Here is a 20985-nt window from a genome sequence, read left to right as displayed (position 1 = left end):
TCAAATCAATTCCATACAAAAACTTACCCAGCAGCCATATCATTCATCACAGGGGAAATGCCTTTCTTTATTGAGAATTCTTATCAGATTTGACCTTGATCCCCAGTTTACATTGTCTCCACCTTGATCTTAGGTCACATGATAGACTGCAGATGCCCCAGATCCATGAAAGCTTCTAATGACGTGTAAATATATGTGACTGTTGAGCACCCTGGAGCTGTGTGTGTGAGGGGACTGGGCAGCACACTCCAGTGAGGTGAAATGTCTCTCCACTGGAGGAAATAATAGATGAGATCACAGCATTTCAAATCTCCACACTGAGCATGACAGTCACCTCTGACCCCATCCATTTGCACCACCGATCCTGAGCTGTAACTGGACCCTCAAAACATTCCATGGGCTAAAAATCCCCTCCAGCTGTAGGCACTAGGCAGGCAGTCAGACCCCATCCATACCCCCTCTCTGGGCCCCTTCAGGACTGGGCTCAAGGGGGGGCGGCGGTTGGGGCCTGCGCTGTGTCGCGGTGCCCCAGGGGAGTGGGAGAGTGAAACATGAGAACTTTGGTCAGCACTAGGTGCCTATAAGTCATGGAAAGAGTAATAGCATTAAATCTGCTGATCAAAGTTAAGGCCTCAGGAGCGTGGAGGGCCAGACTGAGTCAGACACAGTGGAGTCAGCAGTGTTAGTCATGAAAAACTGTCACTCACACACCCTCTGAGCTATGTGGAGCAGTACCCTGTGACTCAGCACTGTATACAGATAGGGGCAATAGTATTACATGAACCATACACAGGTATAAATATATCTAGCCCTGACTATTACAAGGTCAAGCCCACACAACATTTGAGAGAAATACACTTTTTGTGCAAATTGAACATTTCAGGGATCTCAGTTTGTGAAATATGGAACCAACACAGCATGTTTCATCCTGCCATTACTGTGATCAGTAATTACTGTGTATATTTTTGTTCAGTATAGATAAAAAGCAGATATTTATCCCTTTCCTATGCATGAACCCAGCCCATCCTAAGCTGAAACATTCATATTCTGGAAAACACAGAACTCTCCATTGTAATTCTCATCCAAGAGGCAGGCTGAGAGTCTCTAAACCACCCAGCTGACAGTGTTAGGAGGTATAGTGGGCACTAGGTGTATATAGAGGGGTCAAGGGCCTCCCTACATGGCCAGCTGCAGCCCTCCATCCACCACCAGCACCTGTCCTGTGATGTAGGGAGACTCCAGGAGGAAAAGAACAGCCTTGGCCACCTCCTCAGGCTCCCCAAACCTCCCCAGGGGGATGGTCCGCACCCCCTCCCCTTCCCTCAGCCCCACTGTCATGTCTGTTCGAATGAAACCTAGGAGAAAGGAGAAAAGATAAGGGAGGGTCAGCATCAGGAGAAAACTGAATTCTAGCTGAGAGGACATTGGAAACCAATATCCTAGGTGCAGTACAAGTCTGTTTCTATTTTAGCATGACAATGATGAAGGAGATGGCTGAAGCATACACAGGAGTACAAAGGCTAGGACAAGACAGGAGAGAAGTTGAGGAGAATAAGCAGACAATAGATGAAAGAGAGAGAGGAGCAGTAAAGAAAAGAGGAAGAGACAGCTCCATACCGGGAGCTAGCAGGTTAACTCTGACATTGCGCGAGGCCACCTCCTTGGCCAGGGAGCGAGTGAAGCCCTCCAGACCTGCTTTACTGGCGCTGTACACACACTGACCTGCGTTCCCCTTCAACCCCACCACAGAGCCTACAGTACACACAAATCACAACCATGAGCACAGTGATTTGGCTAACTCAACGTAAAGTGAAGTTAGAGATGGTTTATTCCCTGGACCACAACCACCACCTTGTGGCCAAATGGCAACATAGAATGCATCTGGTATCTCAGAGTGGAGTTGTCAATAACAGGATGTATCCGGTTTTCAGGGATACAGCAAATTCAACCTAGCTTCCTTTTGGCTGAAAACCGGATGTGGGAACTCTGCTCAGGCGCTTTCCTCGACGTCTGCTACGTTAGGTTAGTAACTCTGTAGTGTGAAGGGGCTGGACATACGGTGCATTCAGAACGTATTCACACCCCTGGGCTTTTTACACATTTTGTTAAGTTACAGCCTTATTCTAAAATATATTAAATCGTTTTTTCCTTCATCAATCTACACACAATACCCCATAATGACAAAGCAAAAACAGGTTTTTAGAAATGTTGGCAAATGTATATATTAAAATAAATAAAAAAATATCACATTTGCATAAGTATTCAGACCCTTTACTCAGTACTTTGTTGAAGCACCTTTGGCAGTTCTTCTTGGGTATGACGCTACAATCTTGGCACACCTGTATTTGGGGAGTTTCTCCCATTCTTCTCTGCAGATCCTCTCAAGCTCTGTCAGGTTGGATGGGAGGCGTCGCTGCACAGCTATTTTCAGGTCTCTCCAGAAATGTTCAATCAGGTCCAAGTCCACTCAAGGACATTCAGGGACTTGTCCCGAAGCCACTCCTGCGTTGTCTTGGCTGCGTGCTTAGGGTCCTTGTCCTGTTGAAAGGTGAACCTTCGCCCCAGTCTGAGGTCCTGAGCCCTCTGGAGCAAGTTTCCATCAAGGATCTCTCTGTACTTTGCGGCGTTCATATTTGCTTCGATCCTGACTAGTTTCCCCAGTCCCTTCCACTGAAAAACATCTCCACAGCATGATGCTGACACCACCATGCTTCACTGTAGGGATGGTGCCAGGTTCTTCCAGACGTGGCACTTGGCATTCAGTCTTTAGATGCCTTTTGGCAAACTCCAAGTGGGCTGTCATGTGTCTTTTACTGAGGAGTGGCCACTCTACCATAAAGGCCTGATTGGTGGAGTGCTGCAGAGATGGTTGTCCTTTCGAAGGTTCTCCCATCTCCAAAGAGGAACTCTAGAGCTCTGTCAGAGTGACCATCGGGTTCTTGGTCAGCTCCCTGCTCAGTTCGGTCGGGCAGCCAGTCTTGGTGGTTCCAAACTTCTTCCATTTAAGAATGATGGAGACCACTGTGGTCTTGGGGACCACAGTAGAAATAATTTGGTAACCTTCCCCAGATCTGTGCCTCGACACCATCCTATGTGGAACTCTTCGGACAATTCCTTCCACCTCATAGCTTGGTTTTTGCTATGACATGCACTGTCAACTGTGTGCCTTTCCAAATCATGTCCAATCAATTGAATTCACCATAAGTGGACTCCAATCAATTTGTAGAAGCATCTCAAGGATGATCACTGGAAACAGGATGCACCTGAGTCTCATAGTAAAGGGTCTGAATACATACGTAAATATGGTATTTCTAAAACCCTGTTTTTACTTTGTCATTATGGAGTATTGTGTGTAGACTGCTGAGGATGTTTTATTTATTTAATCAATTTTAGAATAAGGCTGTAACGTAACAAACATTCAAGGGGTCTGAATACTTTCCGAAGGCACTGTACAGTAACAGTACCTATGTTGACAATGGCCCCTCCCTGGGTATGGAGCATGCTCCGTAGTGCTGCCTTGCATGTCAACATGCTCCCCAGTAGGTTGGTATGAAGCAGAGCCACCATGTCCTCGGGCCTGGTCCTCAGCAACAGACCATCCCTGAACACACACACAAAGACAGGAAGGTGCACACACACACACACACTGGAGATGGATGACTAAATGTTTTATACACATGCAAGCTCACCGGCTTAGGACTATCATGGGAGTTCTGAAGGTATGAAACTAACCTGTACACCTGTACGAGGACTGATTCATGCAAGTATTTCGCACGCACCTGTTGATACCAGCTGCATTGACCAGGTATGAGACATTTCCACAGGTCTTCTGGATCGTCTCAAATATATTCTGAACTTCCTCTCCTTTGGAGACGTCACAACTAAAGGCCATATGGTCAGCTAGAAAACGAGAGATTGGTTAAACATAAGGTAAACCGAAAACTACAACTGTGTTTAGGCCTAATAAACAGCATAAGTGAATGTGGCACAAGCCTAATCATCTGGATAGAATAGGGGTTCCCAAATCTTTTTGGTCCATGACCCCATTTTGATATTTAAAAAAATGTGCGACCCCATCCCACCAAGTAAAAATAAGTTATGTAATCAACGGTCAATGTTAACTGTTTTAAATTGGGCTATGACAGTTTATTACAAATAATTCTGACAGTACTTTTCACAGTATTTAAATATGAAGGAAGTATGGTTTAAAGTGACAGAATTGACAGAGGTTCAGTAGATCATCAGTCAATCATTTTGTATGATGTTATGTGTTGAAAAACTAGCCTGTACCTGATTTTTCTCCCAGTCGTATTTAGTGCCAGGCCCTGTCCACTCTGTGTTCCTGAGAGTCTTATCTTTCATTGATGGGCTCATTATATTTTGCAGCTTAAATGGTTCAAAAGATAGTAAGACATTTGTTGGAAGAAAACAGAAAACGTGCCGTTTATGACAACAGCATCTAGCGGCTACCGGAGGTTACCGACGGAACCCCGGTTCTATGAAACAAGCGCAATTCTCTCGCTACACATTTTTTAATAAGGTTCGGTCGTGACCCCGAACTTGGGAATCGCTGGGTTAGACTGTGAACAGCAGAGCCCAACTAAGAGGTGCATGACACCCCTGCAGGTATAATACTGTACCTCCAGCGAGGGACACCACAGTGGCCTGAGCAGCATCCTGGTTCCTGGACACCACAGCCACCCTGCAGCCTCTCTCTGCCAGCAGCTTTGATACAGCCCTGCCAATGCCCCTGGAGCCCCCACACACCACACACAGCCTGGACATGCCCCTGCCCTGCAGAAGAGACCACATCACAGAGCAAAGTCAACGATGAGATGACATTGGCATTTGGTTTCAGGGTCAGTCGGATTTAACGTCTACTGAAGCCCTTCCTTAAAGCTATAATCCATCATTTACATTTTTGGACATATCAATTCATGATATACAGTTCATTGGGAAAGTATTCAGACCACTTCCCTTTTTCACATTTTGTTATGTTACAGCCTTACTCTAAAAATGTATTACATTTTAAAAAGTCCTCAATCTACACACAATACCCCATATTGACAAAGCAAAAACATGTTTTTAGATTTGTTTCCAAAAACCCTGAAATATCTTATTTATATAAGTATTCAGAACCTTTTCTATGAGACTCAAAATTGTGTTCAGGTGCATCCTGTTTCCATTGATCATCCTTGAGCTGTTTCTACAACTTGATTGGAGTCCACCTGTGGTAAATTCAATTAATTTACATGATTTGGAAAGGCTCACACCTGTCTATGTAAGGTTCCACAGTTGACAGTGCATGTCAGAGCAAAAACTAAGCCATGAGGTCGAAAGAAGTGTCAGTAGAGCTCCATGACAGGATTGTGTTGAGGTACAGATCTGGGGAAGTGTACCAAAACATTTCTGCAGCATTGAAGTTCCCCAAGAACACAGTGGTCTCCATCATTCTTAAATGGACGAAGTTTGGAACCACCTCATACTATTGCTGGCAGCCCGAAACTGAGCAATCGTGGGATAAGGGCCTTGGTCAGGGAGGTGACCAAGAACCCGATGGTCACTCTGACAGAGCTCCAGAGTTCCTCTGTGGAGATGGGAGAACCTTCCAGAAGGACAACCATCTCTGCAGCACCACCAATCGGGCCTTTATGGTAGAGTGGCCAGACAGAAGACACTCCTCAGTAAAGGATGCTCAGACCATGAGAAACAAGATTATCTGGTTCAATGAAACCAAGATTGAACTCTTTGGCCTGAATGCCAAGCGCAACATCTGGAGGAAACCTGGCACCATCCCTACAGTGAAGCATTGTGGTGACAGCATCTGACTGTGGGGATGTTTTTCAGCGGCAGGGACTGGGAGACTAGTCAGGATTGAGGGATAGATGAACAGAGCAAAGTACAGAGATCCTTGATGAAAACCTGCTCCAGAGCACTCAGAACCTAAGACTGGGGCAAAGGTTCAAGTTCCAACTGGACAACCACCCTAAGTACATAGCCAAGACAATGCAGGAGTGGCTTTGGGACAAGTCTCTGAATGTCCTTGATTGGCCCAGCCAGAGACCTTGAACGTGATTGAAAATCTCTGGAGTGACCTGAAAATAGCTGTGCAGCGACGCACCCCATCCAACGTGACAGAGATTGAGAGGATCTGCAGAGAAGAATGTGAAACTCCCCAAATACAGGTGTGCCAAGCTTGTATTGTCATACCCAAGAAGACTCGAGGCTGTAATCGCTGCCAAAGGTGCTTCAACAAAGTCCTGAGTAAAGGGTCTGAATACTTACAGTACCAGTCAAAAGTTTGGACACACCTACTCGTTCAAGAGTTCTCTTTATTTTTACAATTTTTTACATTGTAGAATAATAGTGAAGACAACAAAACTGTGAAATAAACACATATGGAATCATGTAGAAAGCAAAAAAAAAACAAATCAAAATATATTTTATATTCTTCAAAGTAGCCACCGTTTGTTTGCCTTGACAGCTTTACACACTTTTGGCGTTCTCTCAACCAGCTTCACCTGGAATGCTTTTCCAACAGTCTTGAAGGAGTTCCCACATATTCTGAGCACTTGTTGGCTGCTTTTCCTTCACTCTGTGGTCCAACTCATCCCAAGCCATCTCAATTGGGTTGAGGCCGGGTGATTGTGGAGGCCAGGTCATCTGATGCAGCACTCCATCACTCTCCTTCTTGAAACAATAGCCCTTACACAGCCTGGAGGTGTGTTGGGTCATTGTCCTGTTGAAAACAAAAATTATAGTGGGACTAAGCGCAAACCAGATGGGATGGCATATCGCTGCAAATTGCTGTGGTAGCCATGCTGGTTAAGTGTTCCTTGAATTGTAAATAAACCACAGACAGTGTCACCAGCAAAGTACCCCCATACCATCACTCCTCTTCCATGCTTCATGGTGAGAACCACACATATGGAGATCATCTGTTCACCTACTATGCGTCTCACAAAGACACAGTGGTTGGAACGAAAAATCTCACATTTGGACTCAACTGACCAAAGGACAGATTTCCACCGGTCTAATGTCCATTGCTCATTTTTGTTGGCCCAAGCAAGTCTCTTCTTATTATTGGTGTCCTTTAGTAGTGATTTCTTTGCAGCAATTCGACCATGAAGGCCTGATTGACGCAGTCTCCTATGAACAGTTGATGTTGAGATGTGTCTGTTACTTGAACTCTGAGAATCATTTATTTGGGCTGCAATTTGAGGTGCAGTTAACTCAAATGTAATTATCCGAATAGCAGCAGTGTAAAAACAAAGGGGGGGTCAATGTAGATAGTCCGGTTGGCCATTTGATTAGTTGTTCAGCAGTCTTATGGCTTGGGGGTAGAAGCTGTTGAGGAGCCTTTTGGACCTAGACTTGGCGCTCCGGTATCGCTTGCCGTGCAGTAGCAGAGAGAACAGTCTATGACTTGGGTGACTGGATTCTTTGACAATGTTTTTGGCCTTCCTCTGACACTGCCTAGTATATAGGTCCTGGATGTAAGGAAGCTTGGCCCTACTGATGTACTGGGCTGCACGCACTACCCTCTGTAGTGCCTTGCGGTCAGATGCCGGGAAGTTGCCATACCAGGCGGTGATGCAACCGGTCAGGATGAGCTCGATAGTGCAGCTGTAGAACTTTTTGAGGATTTGGGGAGGGGGAAAAGGTGTTGTCTTGCGCTCTTCACAACTGTCTTGGTGTGTTTGGACCATGACCATAGTTTGTTGGTGATGTGGACACCAAGGAACTTGAAACTCTCAACCCGTTCCACTTCAGTCCCGTCAATGTTTATGTATTATTTATTCTTATTTTACCTTTATTTATACAGGTTTTTCTCACTGAGATAACATCTCTTTTCCAAGAAAGACCTGGTCCAATAGCAGCAAGGGGAACACCGTTTCAGACAAAACAACTTACATACACAACAACATTAAACAAAACTATAAACGCACATACAGTACAACAAAAACATTTTACGTAAAAAGAGAATTACACTCTATGATACATACATCGATCAAGTGTTTAAACTCCACCAAGCAAACAAGATCATCACATTTTAAAATGTTCAGGAGAGAATTCCAGGACCATGGAGCTAAGTAACTAAAACTATTTCTACCATGACCTGTTCTAATTTTTGGTACTGTTAGAAGCAAATGAGAATGGGACGTTAAATTAATATTTATTTACCAACCTGACTAAAATAGTCACACCCTGACTAAAATAGTCACACCCACACCCATAGTCACACCCATATTTCGATGACGTTTAAAATCCATCCAATCATCTGCCAAACCAGTCCCTCTTGCTTTAGCCCACATAGCATTTCATTCCCTTATGATTTTTGTAAGTTCATTAGTAAACCAAGGGTTCTCTCTGCCCTTAATCCTGATTTTTTTTTAAAAGGGGCATGCCTATTGCATACATCCTGGAATGATTTGTGGAAGTAAGAAAAGGCTAGTTCAACATCTGGGATTAATTCCATTCAATGCTAGATACATCATGTAAAAATCCTTGAATATCAAACCGCTTCCAGTTTCTTTTTTTGTAATGACACGTGGAGATTTCTTAGGAATTTTACCATCTCTCACAAAGGCAATAGGACAGTGATCACTTAATGGGGGCCTGTTCGGCCCTCCTTTTCCAAGAGTTCACTATCAGCTCTTTTGTCTTGCTCACATTGAGAGAGGTTGTTGTCCTGGCACCACAATGCCAGGTCTCTGACCTCCTCCCTATAGGCTACCTCATTGTTGTTGGTGATCAGGCCTACCACTGTTAGGTTGTCAGCAAACTCAATGATGGTGTTGAAGTCGTGCTTGGCCACGCAGTCGTGGGTGAACAGGGAGTATAGGAGCGGAATAACAACGCACCCCTGGGGGGCCCCAGCGTTGAGGATCAGCATGGCAGATGTGTTGTTGCCTACCCTTACCACCTGGGGGCGGCCCGTCAGCAAGTCCAGGATCCAGTTGCAGAGTGAGATGTTGAGTCTCAGGGTAGTAATGAGCTTTGTGGGCACTACGCTGAGCTGTAGTCAATGAACAGCATTCTCACATAGGTGTTCCTTTTGTCCAGGTGGGAAAGGGCAGTGTAGAGTGTGATTGAGATTGCATCATCTTTGGATCTGTTGTGGCGGTATGCGAATTGGAGTGGGTCTAGGGTTTCTGGCATGATGGTGTTGATGTGAGCCATGACCAGCCTTTTAAAGCACTTCATGGCTACCGACGTGAGTACTACAGGGCGGTAATCATTTAGGCAGGTTACCTTCGCTTTCTTGGGCACAGGGACTATGATGGTCTGTTTGAAACATGTAGGTATTACAGACTCGGGCAGGAAGAGGTTGAAAATGTCAGTGAAGACACTTGCCAGTTGGTCTGCGCATGCTTTGAGTACACGTCTTGGTAATCTGTCTGGCACCGCAGTTTTGTGAATGTTGACCTGTTTAAAGGTCTTGCTCACATCGGCTACGGAGAGCGTTATCACACAGTCATCCGGATTAGCTGGTGTTAGCTGATTATGCATGCTTCAGTGTTGCTTGCCTCGAAACGAGCATAAAAGGCATTTAGCCCGTCTGGTAGGCTCGCGTCACTGGGCAGCTGTAGTTCGTAATAGTTTTCAAGCCCTGACACATCCGACGAGCGTCAGAGCCGGTGAAGTAGGATTCAATCTTAGTCCTGTATTGACACTTGCCTGTTTGAAGGTTTGTCTGAGGGCATAGCGGGATTTCTTATAAGCGTCCGGATTAGTGTCCCGTTCCATGAAAGTGGCAGCTCTAGACTTTAGCTCGGTGCGGATGTTGCCTGTAATCCATGGCTTCTCGTTGGGAATTGTACGTACGGTCATTGTGGGGAATGACGTCGTCGCTGTACTTATTGATTAAGTCGGTGACTGAGCTGGTATACTCCTCAATTCCATTGGATGAATCCCGGAACATATTCCAGTCTGTGCTAGCAAAACAGTCCTTATTACGGAAGTGGTAGCGTAGCATCTGCATCAGCTGACCACTTCCGTAATAAGCGAGTCACTGGTACTTCCTGCTTTAGTTTTTGTTTGTAAGCAGGAATCAGGAGAATTATGGTCAGATTTGCAAAATGGAGGGCAAGGGAGAGCTTTGTATGAGTCTCGGTGTGTGGAGTAAAGGTGGTCTAGAGGTTTTTTGTTCTCTGGTTGCACATGTGACATGCAAGTAGAAATGAGTTAAAACAGATTTAAGTTCTGCATTAAAGTCTCCGGCCACTAGGAGCACTGCTTCTGGATGAGCATTTGCTTGTTTGCTTATGGCATTATACAGTTCGTTGAGTGCGGTCTTAGTGCCGACATAAGTTTGTGGTGGTAAATAGACGGCTACGAATAATATTAACGAGAACACACTTGGTAGATAGTGTGGTCAATAGCTTATCATGAGGTATTCTACCTAAGGTGAGCAATACCTTAAGACTTCTTATTAATATTAGACATCGCGCACCAGCAGTTATTGGCAAATAGACACACCCCTGTCCCTTGTCTTGCCAGACGTAGCTGCTCTGTCCTGCCGAAACACGGAGAAGCCAGCCAGCTCTATATTATCCATGTCGTCGTTCAGCCAAGTCTCTGTGAAACATAAGATATTACAGTATTTTCAGGTCTCTTCAGAGATGTTCGATTGGATTCAAGTCCGGGCTCAGGCTAGGCCACTCAAGGACATTCAGAGACTTGTCCAGAAGCCACGCCTGCGTTTGTCGTGGCTGTGTGCTTAAGGACATTGTTCTGTTGGAAGGTGAACCTTCGCCACAGTCCTAGGTCCTGAGCAGGTTTTCATCAAGGATCTCTCTGTACTTTGCTCCATTCATCTTTGCCTCCATCCTGAGTAGTCTCCCAGTCCCTGCCGCTGAGAAACATTCCCACAGCATGATGCTGCCACCACCATGCTGGGATGGAGCCAAGTTTTCTCTGACATGACCCTTGGCATTCAGGCCAAAGAGTTTAATCTTGGTTTATCATGGTCTGAGAGTCTTTAGGTGCCTTTTGGCAAACTCCAAGCAGGCTGTTATGTGCCTTTTACTGAGGAGTGGCTTCCGTCTGGACACTCTACACTACTGCTGGAGTGCTGCAGAGATGGCTGTCTTTCTGGAAGGTTCTCCCATCTCCCCAGAGGAACTTTAGAGCTCTGTCAGTGTGACCATCGGGTTCTTGGTCAACCATCGGGTTCAAGGCGCTTCTCCTCCGATACCTCAGTTTGGCTGGGTGGCCAGCTCTAAGAAGAGTCTTGGTGGTTCCAAACTTCTTCCATTTAAGAATGATGGAGGCCACTCTGTTCTTGGGGACCTTCAATCCTGTCTCGGAGCTCTACGGACACATCCTTATGGCTTGATTTTTGCTCTGACATGCACTGTCAACTGTGGGACCTTATATAAACAGGTGTGTGCATTTCAAAATCATGTCAGATCAATTGAATTTACCACAGGTGGACTCCAATCAAGTTGTAGCAACATATCAAGGACGGTCAACGGAAACAGAATGCACCTGAGCTCAATTTCGAGTCTCATAGTAAAGAGTCTGAATACTCATGTAAATAAGGATTATCTGTAATTATGGTAGCATTCACATGAATGTGGAAGTGTTTAGAAACATATTATATTCTTATTTACAATAAAGGTGACTCCAAAATGACACAATACCCTCACATTAAAGCTGACAAGTCTACACTTCAATCTCATAGTCACTGTATTATTTTCAATCCAAAATGCTGGGAGTACAGAGACAAAACAACAAAACATGTGTAACAACTTCGTTTAAGAACAGAATGGAACTAAACGGGTTCTGTTGCAAAACGTTTTGCAATAGAACTGGCCTAATGAATACACCCATGGCCTTGACAAAACAACAACACGGCTGGGCAATAGACCCACCGATAAAACAGTGGTTTAGTAATACAAATATTTGATAGACCGGCTAACTAGCTAGCTAGTAACATTATTCTAGACAGAGCATGCAACTGTCTGTGTGGCTGTTAGTTGATTTCAAAGCTAAATTATGCTAGCAAGATAGCTAAGTTATGCTAGCAAGATAATTTGAGGGTATTTTGGTGAAAAACTCACGTTTTCACGCAACTCTGTTGTCGTTTAAGATGGATACCAAGTTGGCATTTCGCTCCATATAATTCTTATCGTTTGACTATCCGGGTCCTTTGACAATAACATGTGCAAACGTTAGTTGATCATTGACACCATACACACACGGAGGTCGCCATTTTTTCCTGTAGTGCGTTTATTATTTCGACCACATGGGGGAGCAAGAGATACGCACCTAAATCTCACAGCTCGTGCCAGTGTCCCTGGACCACTGAGGTAGGCTGTGTCCCTCACAGGTAGCTGGACTCACAGACATACCACACCACAGTCTGTCCACAGTTTAGACGTGATGATCAAACCTAGTCTAGGTTAAGGGTTAGAGTTACAAGTTAGGTTTGAACCGGGAAAAATAAGATAATTAGGTGGGTGCTTACATTTGTCATATTTCACACGTACAAGTGTATGTATGTATGTTTTTTGCAAATCTCACTCCCTCTGAGACAACCCCGGAGAGTGGGGTCAGAGCCAGGGATCAGCCATTATTGACAGCGACCCTGGAGCAATGGTTGTAGTTGAGGTTAGGGTTAGGGTTGTGGTTGTGGTTGAGGTTAGGTTTGGAACTGGGATATGGACGTTCAGATTCAGATTCAGAAAACTTTAATGTCCTCAGAGAGGCAAATCGTTTTGCAGCAGCCATAAAACATATCACATAAAAAAATAGCAAAGGATATTTACGAGCAAATAGGCTGGGTAATTGCAGTTTCATAGTGCAAGTGCTAAGTGCAATTAGTCCAGCGTTAGGTGCAAAAACTCGACGTACCAGTTGCGGCCCACTTTTTGGAAGCGAACCACGCTATTTCGTCCCTACGTCATATCGGCATCGAACGCGTCACCCTCCCTAGGAGAGGGGGTGACCTCGACAATTTATTGTTAAAATGAGAGGCTGCCTGGATCTTTAATTTAAAGACCCTTGCTCCCTTTGATCTCGCCATTCTTGTGATTATTGTTCTTTTGCTATTTGTTGTATATGTTTGTAGCCCTAGGTAGCCAAATTGAATCGATGATCGTATGCTATCCATTCATGTTTTTATACAGTACCAGTCTAAAGTTTTAGAACACCTACTCATTGAAGGGTTTTCATTATTTGTACTATTTTCTACATTATAGAATAATAGTGAAGACGTCAAAGCTATGAAATAACACATATGGAATCATGAAGTAAATGAAGACACCTTAATGCATATTTTTATTAAAAACTAAATCCATAAAGTATAATTTTTAGGAAGTTGTAATGTTATTGTTCACACTACAACAACAAAAATACTTAAATACATATAATTTTGTCCTTGAAACCTTTAATTCAAGTACTGTAGAATTCCATTCATTCCTACGGAGGACTGCTTCTTCTGGGAAGTGCCAATATGGCCGACCGGTGTCTTCAAAGCCTCTCTCAAAGCCTGGCCAAAACATAGCATCAATAATCCAGGGTTTACATACATTATTGAACCATATCCCCAACTTCAACCCTAACTTTGGTTTATCATGCTTTTATCCTACTTTTCGTTTTGGACCCGTAAGATACTGGATGTTGGCTCCGCCTGCCTTGCCCTTTGACCCAAGGTCCAGGAGCCCAGCTCAATGTAACTACTGGTCACCAGTGGAAAAACAATGGTCAAACACAGCTGGAGGGTTTTAATCATTTGGAAGTTCTTCAGGATTGATTTGCTGTCCTCAGTGACCTGGTTCCAGGAGAGAAGTGGGTAAATCACAAGCTGACATTTGACCCCTGTCTTATGAGTTATGCCCTCAGATGGAAAAACACAGAAGATGTTGTAAGAAAATACAAAGCACATCTCCCCACTCACAAGAAAAACTGTTGAGCAACATTTGGTGTCGACTGAAATGTATTATGATTTATATGGAAGGAGACAGTTTTTGTGTGTGTGTGTGTGTGTGTGTATGTGTGTGTGTGTGTGTGTGTGTGTGTGTGTGTCACAGGGCTTAATTTGTATTCAGATCATCATCCTGAACATCAGGACCTCATTTTCCTCCTTCACACTCCTGTGGTCTAATGACGCCTGCCAACATAGACACACGTTCTGCTCTCTTCCTCACAACACACACACACACACACACACACACACACTTTCTATTCAACCAACTCAAATAAATGTACTCTATTTCTTGCTTGCATACACTCGCATGAATATTGTTCACCTAATACCTATTTTTTACTTAAAAATGTCACTGTTGGTATTTGGCTCACATGACAGATCTCAGACTCTGGATTATGCTCCAGAGTCTGAGACCAATCCATAAACACTTTATCAATCTTGGTCACATCTTACACATATTTACACTTCCTCCCTCACACATGAATATATAGTGTATCTGACACACTGACGCGCCCTCCACCTCCTCATCAACATGTACACAAAACACAAAATTCACACTATTTGTAGTAGGGATAATGATTTCCTCCCTCCTTCTCCAGTAGGAAGGCCCTGCCATGCCAGAGCAAGGCTTATTGATTAAGCAGACACCTCTTTAATCTGTTACAGTACCCGATACCATTAGGGACAGTTCACAATGTAATGGGGGAGGGCTGGTCCAACATCAAGGTATCCTAAAAAAAAATGCACCCCCTCCAATTCTGTAACGTTGGTTTCGCCTGCAAACTATTATGACCCCTCTATGGAAAACGGAGACAATCACAAACACTGTGGTGTCTCCGTTTTGCTCTACGACCCCCACAAGCATCTTGGGATTTGACTGAAGTCTCTCACGAACACGTACATGTCAGTTGTTTTGTTATAGGATTCACACAGGCCTCACAAGACTCAGTTGTACCAGTTGAAAACATAATTGGAAGTACACAGTGGGGAGAACAAGTATTTGATACACTGCCGATTTTGCAGGTCTTCCTATTTATAATGCACGTAGAGGTCTGTAATTTGTATCATAGGTACACTTCAACTGTGAGAGACGGAATCTAAAACAAAAATCCAGAAAATCACATTGTATGATTTTTAAGTAATTCATTTGCATTTTATTGCATGACATAAGTATTTGATCACCTACCAACCAGTAAGAATTCCGGCTCTCACAGACTTGTTAGTTTTTATTTAAGAATCCCTCCTGTTCTCCACTCATTACCTGTATTAACTGCACCTGTTTGAACTCATTACCTGTATAAAAGACACCTGTCCACACACTCAATCAAACAGACTCCAACCTCTCCACAATGGCCAAGACCAAGGAGCTGTGTAAGGGCATCAGGGATAAAATTGTAGACCTGCACAAGGCTGGGATGGGCTACATGACAATAGGCGAGCAGCTTGGTGAGAAGGCAACAACTGTTGGCGCTATTATTAGAAAATGGAAGAAGTTCAAGATGACGGTCAATCACCCTCGGTCTGGGGCTCCATGCAAGATCTCACCTCATGGGGCATCAATGATCATGAGGAAGGTGAGGGATCAACTCAGAACTACACAGCAGGACGTGTCAATGACCTGAAGAGTGCTGGGACCACAGTATCAAGGTAAACCATTAGTAACACACTACGCCGTCACGGATTAAAATCCTGCAGCGCACACAAGGTCCCCCTGCTCAAGCCAGCACATGTCCAGGCCCGTCTGAGGTTTGCCAATGACCAGAATAACCAGAATAATAACAAAATGATCCTTGGTATGGCTTTCTTAAAATGATTCCATATAGCTCTATTTCCATTTATTAAATGGTTGCGGCACAGTTTGAATTGATTGATTAATTTAATTTGTCAATACATTTTTAAAATATATATATACACAGTACAAACATTATTTTAAATGACCGGGATTGCACAAAGTCGGACTTATTTCCATTTTTTACATAAATACATAGATACAGACATATTACAGATATACAGACAAAAAAAGTTCTACTGTTCATACATTAGCTAGCTTTTGACATTATTTTTGAACTTAATCAGTCCCATCATCATGCTGGTGTGATTTAGGACTTCTAACCCTTTTTAAAATATTGTGTGTTTGAGCTACAGACTTCACTTTATTTTTTCTGCATCCAATGGTACTAACTAGTAGCGGAGTTGTGGACTCGAGTCACGACTTGGACTCGAGGTTGACTCAAATCACAAATTTGATGACTTGAGACTGGACTTGGAGCCTCAAGACTCAGGACTCAACTTTATCTTGAGACTGATGCCTTGAAATTATCTGGCCAGGTTTTGTCATGTTTTGTCACTCATTTTGTGTCACAGAGTCTACGTGCATTACTCTACATGCAGCCAGAGACAGTAGCCACAGCATCGCCCTTGCAAAAAAACCTGCAAAAGATTGGCTAGTAAAACACACACACTGATTGGACGAGCACACTGTCAATCAACACAGGTCAGGTGAGCTAGTGGACAGATTGCTGATTTGCTGTACAGCTATAGGATCGGGTGCCTTTGCTATATATAGGATCAGGTGTATGGTTTCCTTTGTTCATATTTCCCGGTTTATGTTGGAGTTCCGTGTGTCTGTGTCCTATGTCTCTGAAATGCTTGTTGTGCATAATAGGAGCGTGCGCGCCTCAGTGATGTTTGGGACTGCTGGTGGACCATGATGTGCAGGCATAATCAAAGTGATACTGGACTAGCGCAGTTGCCAGAGTCTTTAAGGTGTCTATAGCTAGGTTTCCTTCCAATTGGCCACAGATTTATGTGAATATTCAAAAATCAGCATAAAAACAATATGCAAATTTTCCCATCAGAGTTGTTTTTCCATCAAATTGATTTGTTGTGGATTAAAGTCTGTGCATAAATACCTAGTGCACATAAAAATGACTTTTGCTGTTAAATCCCCATGTACTGAATAAAAAATACAAGTTCAATGGGTTTCCATTGCATTTTCAACTCTAGATCTACTCATTGTTTTGTCACAATAAAGAAAATGGTGTTGCTGTAGCGCGTACCCTCTCTGGCAGTGTGGGTATGACCTCTAAAATGGTGTTGCTGTAGCGTGTACCCTCTCTGGCAGTGTGGGTATGACCTCTAAAATGGTGTTGCTGTAGCGTGTACCCTCTCGGGCAGTGTGGGTATGACCTCTAAAATGGTGTTGCTGTAGCGCGTACCCTCTCTGGCAGTGTGGGTATGACCTCTAAAATGGTGTTGCTGTAGCGTGTACCCTCTCTGGCAGTGTGGGTATGACCTCTAAAATGGTGTTGCTGTAGCGTGTACCCTCTCTGGCAGTGTGGGTATGACCTCTAAAATGGTGTTGCTGTAGCGTGTACCCTCTCTGGCAGTGTGGGTATGACCTCTAAAATGGTGTTGCTGTAGCGTGTACCCTCTCGGGCAGTGTGGATATGACCTCTAAAATGGTGTTGCTGTAGCGCGTACCCTCTCTGGCAGTGTGGGTATGACCTCTAAAATGGTGTTGCTGTAGCGTGTACCCTCTCTGGCAGTGTGGGTATGACCTCTAAAATGGTGTTGCTGTAGCGTGTACCCTCTCTGGCAGTGTGGGTATGACCTCTAAAATGGTGTTGCTGTAGCGTGTACCCTCTCTGGCAGTGTGGATATGACCTCTAAAATGGTGTTGCTGTAGCGTGTACCCTCTCTGGCAGTGTGGGTATGACCTCTAAAATGCAGACACTGAAATCTGCCTTTGTTTGACCATAAACAGCTTTAAGTGCAGTATCTACAATCTAATTGTATTTATAAAACTTGTTATTTTTCTGTTTGATGGAAACAGTTTGAGAGTTCTAACTACATTCCAACTGTATGATGGTTTGATGTAGCTATGTTTTCATTTTTTGAATGTTGTATTCTAGTAACGCTCAAGCATTTTTTTCACCATAAGGTAAGGCCTATTTCATCACAAAGAATGTGTATACTTGAAATATTTGACTTTGTGTAGTATCTTCAATCTAAAAGTGTTTATCAAACTTTATTTGACTTAGGGGTCAAATCAGAGGTCATGCTTGATATGCATAAGAAATTACGTCATAATGAGACAATATATCAGTGCATTATAACTGATCTACCTACAACATATTTGGCTGAACAGCAAATCAACTTTAAAGCCATTTTTCTCAGTTTTACTGTTTGCAAAGTTACTGCTCTTTGCCTCTATATGGCAGAGCAGGTAACTGCAGTCAAAACACAGTGGAACAAAGCCAAAGTGCAGTAACTTCAGTTCTTATTTTCAATGACAGCCTAGGAATACTGGCTTAACTGCCTTGCTCAGGGGCGGAACAACAGATTTTTACCTTGTCAGCTCAGGGATTCGATCTTACAACCTTTACAGTTACTAGTGCAACGCTCTAAACACTAGGCTACCGGCCTTTGCCTTTGTTAGGGCAGTATATTGACCTGTGTTATAGTAAAAGTCTAGCATGCACAAACCGTAGTACATAAGGGAGGTACCAAAACACCTTGATATAGGAGAGGCAGGAGAGAGGGAGGGAAAAGAGCAGCCAATTGAGCCAAGTCAGATTAAAAGCAAGCAATGGAAAAACACATGTTCTCTTTATCTCAATATCCAACTGTTTGTCTTTGTACCCCCCATCGAGCCACCTAACCATCTCTTTCCACCAGAGTCATGCGCACAAATTGGAATAACCCATCTCCATGGCAACCTATCATCTAGAGGAAGCGTCAGTGCGCCAGTGACCTCACAGAGCCCCTTTCAGCTCTTTTCAACATTTTCCAGCTCAGCATCATCACACACAAAAATACAGGAGCGGAGGCTACTGCATGCCTCACCTACCTCACAGAGCAGCACTGTGGAGTTTTATTTCCCTCTGGGAACAGCCCAGCCACGGCAAGGAGCTTTAAGCCATGCATTGTTATATATACTCTATATGCAGTGTTTGGCTGTTGGGGCTTTGTGTTTGACCTCAGTTAAAGTGAACACCTGGCTTTGTATTGTGACTAAGATTTCGTTTCCCAGATCCTTCATAGCGTTAAGATCATCGTTAGTAGCCAAAAGCTGTTCCAGAGCTTTCGTTAGTAACGTGGATCTTCAAAAAAAAGATCTCAGCTAAACATAGAATCAAGATGTTTATGCTGTCTGAATGTGACTGCGAATAACTTCAGAGCGAAGTTGACTAGAAATACAAAGCTGCCAAAGTATTTGCAATCGTTACAAACAAGTGATGGATGAAACGAGGCTTCAAATGAACACTGAGACGACTGCATTAAAATATACATAGGCATACATGGGCCTAGCTATGTAGGCTATTTCAAACATATTGAAAACAATTTCATGTTCAATAAATTGCGTTCTATTTTGTGACTAGACTACTATCTGTAATTTTTGACTCAACGGCGTTTCATGATGTGTGACATGTTCGCAATGATGTGCCCCAATCTTTGATTTAGTGCATTATTTTTTGGTAAGAATAGGCCAATAAGCCGCCTCAATAGCGTACTTGCAGCCATAGGTGGTACTTCCTCTAGGAGCTGATCCGTCAAAAATTGTGGAATAATTCTAATGTTAAAGTGAGATTTGAATGGAGAAAGCTGATCCGAGAGCTGCGCTGCTTTTCTTTCAACCCTATCAGAAAGTCTGAGTCCATATTCAAGTAATAAGAAATTCCCCTCGACCACACCCACAAATGTCCTTTCCCATTGGGTGGACAGTTACAGCTAGCTAGTTAGCGTCACTGCTACAGAAGAACGGGGCTGTTTGCAAGTTCAGCTGAAGGCAACATTGAAGTTTTCAGAATCACAGTACACATCCAGAGTGCTTGAGGAGAAAGGATTATCCCAGGGGAAAATTGCATCCCTTGAGAGGGCAAGAATAAGTGAAAACAGAGTAGGGTGCTGCGGAATCGGTGAAGGTAACCAGAAGTGGTCTTGTGATAATTGTTTGTATTTCTGCTGGTCAGAGGGAGCAGCCGCTCCAAGTTAAACAAATGGGGACAAGAGATATTTTGCTCTCAAGAAAAGGGCTCCATTGAAGGGAGTGATTACTGAGGTAGCAGGAAATATGAAAGTTGACCAACCGAAGGGGAAGATTCCCTGTTTGTGATGCTCGTCGTTTGGTGAGACGCAGACAAGGTGGCGTGAGTAGTGAAACAGAATAGTCATTTTCTGTTATTTTGAGTTTAATGTTGAGTCTTTGCCTGACAAAGTGATGTTAGGGTACATAGTGCAATTGGAAAGTATTCAGACCCCTTGACTTTTCCCACATTTTGTTACAGCCTTAGTCTAAAATGGATTCAATTATTTTTTCCCCGCATCTACACACAACACCCCATGACAAAGCGAAAACAGCTTTTTATAATTTTTAAACAAATATACAAGAACATTGAAACGATCTCCATGTTATGTACACAGTTAATATAGGGCTATACAGACACAGACCAATTGGCATTTTGCAAACTGCCAATTGGTCTCTCTGTGTATAGCCCTATATTAACTGTGTAGCCTGGGTTGCTGGTGTGAAAGGCAGAAGTGGGACCCTACCTATTGCTCCAATAGGGTTAACCCACTTGGTGGGAATTGAAACATGGCTCATATAGCGAGGACCGCTACACTGCCCCCTCTGAACAGGAAGGCACATCCCTATGCTTTGACTAATCTCAGCCCCCCTCACAAGTCCCGGCCTGTGCATTCCAATGGACCCACGGTCACCATCCCACTTCTGACACCAATGTAGTGAATGGAAGGAGCGGGAAACGAACCCTTGTGTAAAAGGGAAACACCCTACGCATCAATAAGGTAAACCCACTTGGTGGGGATTGTAACATGGCTCATACATAGAGAGGATTGCTTCAATGCATACGCACAATCTTAAGCAGATCTTGCAGAGGGATGAGAATAGAGACGAGAGGTGACCTTGCTGTCGTGTCTTCAGTCCCTCATGTCTGTGGTAATGCTTTCAGACACCTCTACACTGGCAGGAAGAGACCAGCTAAACGCAATGAGACACACACAAATTAAGAGGACTGACAAAAACA

At 43.7% G+C, this 20985-nt stretch overlaps 1 protein-coding gene across 2 annotated transcripts; it reads right to left on the bottom strand.

Moving 5' to 3' along the window:
• Positions 1 to 39: 39 nt before the first annotated feature.
• On the bottom strand, positions 40 to 12236 carry LOC115145106 (carbonyl reductase family member 4). 2 transcript variants are annotated; one of them, XM_029686371.2, is made up of 6 exons: positions 12069 to 12236; positions 4641 to 4794; positions 3780 to 3900; positions 3465 to 3601; positions 1618 to 1752; positions 40 to 1355 (listed from the first exon to the last, which is right to left on the bottom strand). In XM_029686371.2, exons 2-6 carry the CDS (start codon positions 4783 to 4785, stop codon positions 1177 to 1179), a joined length of 717 nt encoding a protein of 238 aa, XP_029542231.1. In that variant the 5' UTR covers positions 4786 to 4794; positions 12069 to 12236; the 3' UTR covers positions 40 to 1176. The 2 variants fall into 2 exon arrangements, with proteins under 2 accessions (XP_029542231.1, XP_029542232.1); XM_029686372.2 differs by lacking the exon at positions 1618 to 1752.
• Positions 12237 to 20985: the final 8749 nt, after the last annotated feature.

This window comes from Oncorhynchus nerka, linkage group LG17 (genome assembly GCF_034236695.1).
Source record: "Oncorhynchus nerka isolate Pitt River linkage group LG17, Oner_Uvic_2.0, whole genome shotgun sequence".
NCBI lineage: Eukaryota > Metazoa > Chordata > Actinopteri > Salmoniformes > Salmonidae > Oncorhynchus > Oncorhynchus nerka.
The sequence above is the reverse complement of the archived record's forward strand: the minus strand, read 5'-3'. Positions and strand labels throughout refer to the sequence as shown.